Source organism: Camelina sativa, chromosome 5 (assembly GCF_000633955.1).
Source record: "Camelina sativa cultivar DH55 chromosome 5, Cs, whole genome shotgun sequence".
Taxonomy (NCBI): Eukaryota; Viridiplantae; Streptophyta; class Magnoliopsida; order Brassicales; family Brassicaceae; genus Camelina; species Camelina sativa.
The window spans coordinates 9320093-9327496 of record NC_025689.1 but is presented as its reverse complement, the minus strand read 5'-3'; the positions used below and the strand labels follow the sequence as shown (position 1 = coordinate 9327496).

The window sequence follows — 7404 nt, the reverse complement described above, 5'->3', positions numbered from 1 at the left end:
TGTGATTTGTTCATATTCTAATTATAATTTAGCAATAAGAGTTCTGCCAACAGACGATTATGCTATGTATTATTGTTTTGTAAAATTTTGGATTTGGTTCTATATTGAGAATAATATGCATCTTTTGGTTACAGACCACTAGTTAAAGGATTGCATTAGTTATTTTCTTCTCTCCTTTTTAGCAGTTGAATTAGGGGATTCATAAAACATATCCAGTTGATCGATTAATATGTTCAAATCTCACCGCAAGATACAAATATCTAACAAGTATTTCGCGCAAGTTTTCGTGTTGAACTTCTAATTAAGCTATAACTAGAAGATACAATACGGCTACCTATACATAATATAATTGAGCTTCTTATAGAGCAATAACTAGAAGGTTAAAGACGGTGGAATAATGTGTATTATTGAGTCCTATATATAAATTATAAAATATGGACCATTCTTTTTGTCATAGCATGTGATCTTTATAATAATCGTCATTAGTATTACTAATCTTACTCCATATAAATTAGACTACCGGCCCCCAGCTTCTTTAACTTCTACCTACATTGACGGTTTCAAACATTAAAAAAAAGTTTCAAAAAAGGTTTCTTGCCTCGTGTTCGAGTTGACTTTAAGATTGAAGTCAACTAAAGGCCCAATAATAAGCCCAATTAAAGTCACAAATACCAAGGCCCGTTAATAAACTTTTTATTATTCATAGAATCCCAAAAGCATCAAACCAAACATCTGAAGTTTCCTCTGATCTCTTCAAAACTCTCATCTGATCTCTCTCTCTCTCTCTCTCTTCCAGCTGTTTCATGATCCATTTACTATAAGTTACAGCTGATTACACAATTCACTGTAATCTCGTCAAGAACCCTAGAATTTTGTTTTTTTTTGTTTTTGCTCAATTGTGATCCGTCAGGTATGAATTCAATTTGCTTTCTTTTAATCAATTAGACGAAATTTTCCCAAAGTAAGTAGTCGTGTTCGCGTAAAAGTATAACCCTTATTGATTTTAATTTATTTAATATCTTTGTATGTTGTAGTAGTAGTAGTAGTAGCAATGCTTGATCTTTGAAGTTACTGGGAATTTGAAGATCGAATTAGGGTTCTGATCTACTTGGAATCTGCTTTGCTTTTGTTTTTGGGCTTATTCAGGTTTATTTTGTTTATTGAAACCATCGAAAAATTCTGAGTTCAGATCATTTTGTTTTTTGTGATTGAAGATTTGACTCAATTTTTGTATTCTTACTTATAAAAGCTCGATATTGGGCTGAAGCTATGGCGCAGAGTAATTGGGAAGCTGACAAGATGTAAGTGATTTTTGTGTTTTAATTAGAGCTTATTTTGTTCAATTCCCAGATTTCGTTTTTTTCTTACTTTCATTTTGTTTTTGGGTTTTGTAGGCTTGACGTTTATATATATGATTATTTGGTGAAGAAGAAACTTCACAATACTGCAAAGTCGTTTATGACTGAAGGGAAGGTTTCACCTGATCCAGTTGGTAATAATATTACTTTCTTGTTCTACTTTAATCCTTACTTCATTTTGAGTTTTATTAGGTAATTGTTTATTTGTGCTGTCAATCTAGACTAGAGTTATTAATTAACTCTTTGGATTGTTTTTTTTGTTTGTTGTGTCAATGCTGATGTAGCAATTGATGCACCTGGAGGGTTTCTTTTTGAGTGGTGGTCTGTGTTCTGGGATATCTTCATTGCAAGGACCAATGAGAAACATTCAGAGCCTGCTGCAGCTTATATTGAGGTGCCTTCCTACTAACCATCTGGGGAGATATGGTGCTTTTTATATTTCTTTAGTTTCCACTTTAATAACTGACCAGTGGCTTTGGAATTTTAGGCACAACAAGGTAAAGCGAAGGAGCAGCAAATGCAAATTCAGCAACTACAGTTAATGCGACAAGCTCATATGCAACGTAGAGAACCTAATCACCCTTCTCTTGGGGGTCCAATGAATGCTATTGGTTCTGAAGGGATGATTGGACAGTCAAATGCTAGTGCTTTGGCTGCAAAAATGTACGAGGAACGTATGAAGCAACCAAATCCAATGAACTCTGAGACGTCCCAACCTCATCTTGATGCAAGGATGGCCCTTCTTAAATCAGCAACAAATCATCATGGGTAAATTAGCTCAGCTTTTTTTCTTTTTTTTTGCTGTCGTTTTTCCTGTCCTCACACCGTTGACCCCTTCTCATTCTGTCAAAACAGTCAGATGGTCCAAGGTAACCATCAAGGAGGTGTTTCGGCAGCGTTGCAGCAAATTCAGTCGCGAACTCAGCAACCCACTGTAACTACTACTTGAGCACCTTACTTTATGACTGTTCAAATCTTCTAGCAGACAAGTCTCCAATCAAATGTTTTGGGTGTGTATCTGAATCTCTTGTACGTGCAGGAAATCAAAAGTGAAGTCAATCTGGGTACATCTCCGAGACAACTGCCAGTGGATCCTTCTACAGTTTATGGCCAGGGAATTCTGCAATCAAAGCCTGGGATGGGTGGTGCAGGTAAATTTATCCAGTGTAATGCATAATGGAGTATATGCTCACCTAAAAGATAATTTTGGTCAATACTGGTAGCATGCCTTCAATTTGACTGTGGACTCCAAAATTAACGTATCCCTTACCTTTAATGTGAAAGGTTATGATAAATTACATAGGGTGTGATATGCTAATGGCCTCATGAGAACCTTTTGCTTACAATTTGTTAGATAAATTCTTATGGTGTTGTGTTTTCCTTTGTGAAGGATTAAACCCTGGAGTGAGTGGTCTACCTTTGAAGGGATGGCCATTAACTGTAAGTCACTGTGTTTCTTCTCAGAATTTATTTTTTTGTCATTACAAGCTAAGTTTTTTACTAAGTTTCTTGACAAATGTTACAGGGCATCGAGCAAATTCGACCAGTTTTAGGTGGGCCTCAGGTTCAGAAATCTTTTCTACAAAATCAAAGTCAATTTCAGCTCTCGCCGCAGCAGCAACAACAACAACAGATCTTGGCTCAGGTTCAAGCGCAAGGAAATATGACTAATTCACCCATGTATGGTGACATGGACCCTCGAAGATTTACAGGATTACCTAGAGGAAACCTAAATCCGAAAGATGGCCAACAAAATGCAAATGATGGGTCTATAGGGTCCCCAATGCAATCAAGTTCGTCAAAGGTAAGACTTCTTCTCAAATCACCAAAAAATGCATATCCCTGTTAGATGCAGTGGCATTCTATCATCTTTTTCGGGTAGCAGAGAGAAAGTTCCATATTAAACATCTCAAATTTTCTTTGTTCTGTTAGATGGTGAAGTTGGATCATTTCCGATAATTGCTCGTCTATGATATGCTTCAAAATTTACTCTTTTGGGTATCGTGTAACTGATGTTACTTTTCATTTGAGAATCTGTAAGATAAATGTGTTGTGTTATCATAATTTAGATCTATGTAGGGATCAGAATTTTGTTTCTTCTTGTTAATCACTTGCTCCCAACAATCGAGAAAACTTATCTGTTTACTGCCAAACCTGAGGACTTCACTGCTAAGATTTTTATCAGTCAAATGTTTTTTCTGATTCCTTTTTTCCGTTATTTATCCGTTGGTCTATAGCATATCAGCATGCCTCCAGTACAACAATCTTCTTCCCAGCAACAAGATCACTTACTATCCCAGCAATCACAACAGGTACTAATTTGTGGATCCAACCCCACAACTCTTAGACCCCCTTCAGTCATGTGGTTTGAACCAGCTTAATATATTCTTCAGTGTCTAAGATGATTGAGCCACAACTTCATTTTTGTGTCTTTGATAGAACAACCGCAAAAGAAAAGGGCCTTCCTCTTCTGGTCCTGCTAACAGTACCGGGACAGGAAACACAGTTGGCCCATCCAACTCACAGCCGTCGACTCCTTCAACACATACCCCTGTTGATGGAGTTGCTATAACTGGTAACATGCACCATGTGAATAGCATGCCAAAAGGACCAATGATATATGGGTCTGATGGGATTGGTGGTCTCGCATCATCAGCAAATCAACTGGTATGTTTCTTAATTTCTCAGAAGAATGATATCAACAATCTAGTTTTGTTCTAATAACATCTGGCTGCAGCATGCAGTTGTGTTGTGTGAAAGAAATTTCTTAGCGGCTTATGTATTTTTTGCAATAGACTATGGCGCCGTGTTTCTTTCAGTTTTCTTATGATAAGAATTAATAGCTGCAGGATGACATGGAACAGTTTGGAGATGTGGGAGCCCTAGAAGATAACGTAGAATCATTTTTGTCCCAAGATGATGGAGATGGTGGAAGCTTGTTTGGCACCCTAAAGCGGAACCCTTCTGAGCATACCGAAACTTCAAAAGGTATTCTAACCCCCCCAAGGATAAACGGGCCACTTGTAGTTGATTATATATATACTAACAGGTTCCTCTTTCTAGTGTCAGCTTTCAGTTTCAATGAGGTTAGTTCTATAAGAAAAAGTGCCAGTAAGGTCATCTGCTGTAACTTCTCTTCTGATGGGAAATTGTTGGCTAGCGCTGGGCATGAAAAAAAGGTGCAGCATCTTAATTTCGGAGATGCGGTTTGCTTATAAACCTGTCATGACCCTAAAACATTTATAAATAGGTAACTTTTCGTTTGGTTAAAAACAGTTAATGTGGATGCAAATTTCTTTTTGTCAGTAGGTATTTATTTGGAACATGGAAACACTACATGTTGAGAACACGCCGGAAGAACATGGTAATATCATAACAGATGTTCGGTTCAGACCTAATTCAACTCAGCTGGCAACGTCCTCATTTGACAAAACTATCAAGATCTGGGATGCTTCTGATGTATAATAATAATATATGTCTCTTTATATTTGTTACCTTTTTTCGTGTTCAGCTGTGACTGACAATTACCAATTTGTGCAGCCTGGTTACTTCCTACGAACAATTTCGGGTCATGCTGCACCTGTTATGTCCATTGATTTTCATCCTAAAAAAACCGAGCTATTATGCTCTTGTGATAGCAACAATGATATTCGTTTTTGGGACATCAACGCTTCTTGTGTTCGTGCTACAAAGGCAAGCCCCTGATTTTTTTTTTGTATGGTTTCTCTGCGAATTGAAACTCTGTTTGCTAATCTTTAAATTTTCCAAGCACAGGGGGCTAGCACGCAAGTACGGTTCCAGCCAAGAACAGGACAATTTTTGGCTGCAGCATCCGAGAATATTGTGTCAATTTTTGATGTTGAAAATAATAACAAACGGATCCACATGTTTAAGGTACAGCTGAAGATTATATTTTTGATTATTTTCTACTTTCAATATTTTGAAACTTCCAAGTCTAGTGTGTTTTCTTGTTGGTAGCATTTGGGCATATATGGTTAACCATCATTGTTTACTCATACACTCCATCAATCTAAATTCTTTTTGTATCTCATGGCTTTATTACTTTTGATCTGTCAGGGACATTCCACAAATGTACATTCTGTTTGTTGGAGCCCAAACGGTGATTTGGTAGCTTCTGTTAGTGAAGACGCTGTAAAAATATGGTCACTGAGTACAGCAGATTACATCCACGAGCTTATTAACAGTGGAAACAAGTTCCACTCTGTTGTTTTTCACCCTAGCTTTCCCAATCTCTTGGTCGTTGGTGGCTACCAGGTCTAGTAATCTATGTCCCCATGAAAACCAATTTGTGTCAACAATATCCAGTAGTCTCTATGTTCACTTGCGTGATGATATGAGTTTTACCTCTCAATTGATTTAACTTTGGTAAACGAATCTTGTGACAGACACTGGAGCTGTGGAACACAATGGAGAACAAATGTATGACGATAGCGGCTCACGAGTGTGTGATCTCTGCCTTGGCTCAGTCGCATTCAACGGGAATGATGGCGTCTGCAAGTCATGACAAATCCGTAAAGATTTGGAAGTAGAAATATTTCGATGTTCTCTGAAAGAAAAGAAAAAAAAAGAAAAAAACGAGAGAGCTCAGGACTTTTTTTGAGTCTAATTCTTTCTTTAATGTTTACGTCAATAAGTTGAGTTTTTTTTTTTTGAATGGGTTTGTTTATGACAAAAGAAAAGGGACTTGTGATAATTCGAACCTTTGCTATAAGATCCTACTTATTTTGGGATTTCTCTTTTCTTTGTTGCTGTGATCTTTTAGTGTTCAGAGGGAGTGAGTAAGAGAGAGATGTAAGTATTCTCTTAAACCGACTAAATTGTTGAATAATTTCTTATACTCAACTAAATGCTTATTCTAAGGTCTCTGGCTCTCTACAATTAGCTTATAATTACACTTTACTTTAAGATGATGAATATAACAAAGCTCTTAACATACATATCGAAACTATACGATTACCAAGTAAATTAGAACTTCGGGGATTGAGGATGAGTTTTATCTGTGTAGGCTTTAGTTAGGAACTTTATCTTTTCTATCTCAAAGGGTTATTTGTTTATTGAACTTTTAACATTTTCTAAATATAGAGTTGATTTAAGGAAAAAAAACTCACATTTTATTTTATATAAGATGAAACCGTAAACGGAAATGTGAAACAGAAGCAGAAGTAAAAAGCACGGTTACGTTTGTGTCTGTTTTACAATATACAAAGACGTCTTAACTTGAAAAACTAAAATAAATGTACTTTTTTTCTCTTGGACATGAACTTATTTTGTTTTTTTTTTTTTTTTGTGTAACAGAACAGTAGAGTGGTTGAATGAAACATTAATTTAATTTATCTTTAGTCCTTCAATCAATATAATACCTACTCAAACCTTTACACAATAATAAGATATCTCCTACTCTTTTCATATTTTTCGAAACTGCTTGAACTTTGATATTCCATCTTTATTCTAGGAGTCAAGAAGATTCTCAATATCAAATCCCAAAAAAGATCAATCTAATTCCCTGTTCTGAAAGTCTTATATTCATTTAAATTCAATTAATTTGGTATTCATACAAAATGCTAGTTGCATATCACTATCTTAAGCTACAAATAGCCGACAAAAAAAAAATGAAAAAAGCTACAATTATCCAATCCACGCAAATACAATTAGCAGAAAACAATTACTCCGTAATTAACTTTGTGAAAGTTGGTAAGTCTAATAGAAGTAGAAGTTGACCTTCCAAATTAGAATTAAAACGTTTTAAACCTNAATGATGTATAATAATAATATATGTCTCTTTATATTTGTTACCTTCTTTCGTGTTCAGCTGTGACTAACAATTACCAATTTGTGCAGCCTGGTTACTTCCTACGAACAATTTCTGGTCATGCTGCACCTGTTATGTCCATTGATTTTCATCCTAAGAAAACCGAACTTTTATGCTCTTGTGATAGCAACAATGACATTCGTTTTTGGGACATCAACGCTTCTTGTGTTCGTGCTACAAAGGCAAGCCCCTGATCTTTTGTATGGTTTCTCTGCA

The 7404-nt window shown here is 36.0% G+C and overlaps 1 protein-coding gene across 7 annotated transcripts; it reads left to right on the top strand.

Moving 5' to 3' along the window:
* Positions 720 to 6111, top strand: LOC104786310 (transcriptional corepressor LEUNIG_HOMOLOG-like). 7 transcript variants are annotated; one of them, XM_010511678.2, is made up of 19 exons: positions 720 to 910; positions 1038 to 1146; positions 1250 to 1301; positions 1395 to 1492; positions 1643 to 1752; positions 1846 to 2126; positions 2214 to 2292; positions 2398 to 2509; positions 2749 to 2798; positions 2884 to 3162; positions 3596 to 3670; positions 3798 to 4025; positions 4202 to 4346; positions 4422 to 4537; positions 4668 to 4817; positions 4899 to 5051; positions 5133 to 5252; positions 5436 to 5633; positions 5765 to 6111. In XM_010511678.2, the coding sequence occupies exons 3-19, from the start codon at positions 1270 to 1272 to the stop codon at positions 5906 to 5908; spliced, it is 2370 nt and encodes a 789-aa protein (XP_010509980.1). In that variant the 5' UTR covers positions 720 to 910; positions 1038 to 1146; positions 1250 to 1269; the 3' UTR covers positions 5909 to 6111. The 7 variants fall into 7 exon arrangements, with proteins under 7 accessions (XP_010509980.1, XP_010509985.1, XP_010509979.1 ...); XM_010511683.2 differs by having other exon boundaries at positions 1035 to 1146; positions 4208 to 4346; XM_010511677.2 differs by having other exon boundaries at positions 1035 to 1146.

Bases quoted from the DNA above. Each gene is read 5' to 3' on its own strand.
- LOC104786310 (XM_010511681.2), top strand. From the start codon at position 1,270: ATGGCGCAGAGTAATTGGGAAGCTGACAAGAT. The intron at 4,026-4,201 runs GTATGTTTCTTA...AAGAATTAATAG, and splicing joins CATCATCAGCAAATCAACTG to CTGCAGGATGACATGGAACA. The intron at 4,538-4,667 runs GTGCAGCATCTT...TTTTGTCAGTAG, and splicing joins GCGCTGGGCATGAAAAAAAG to GTATTTATTTGGAACATGGA.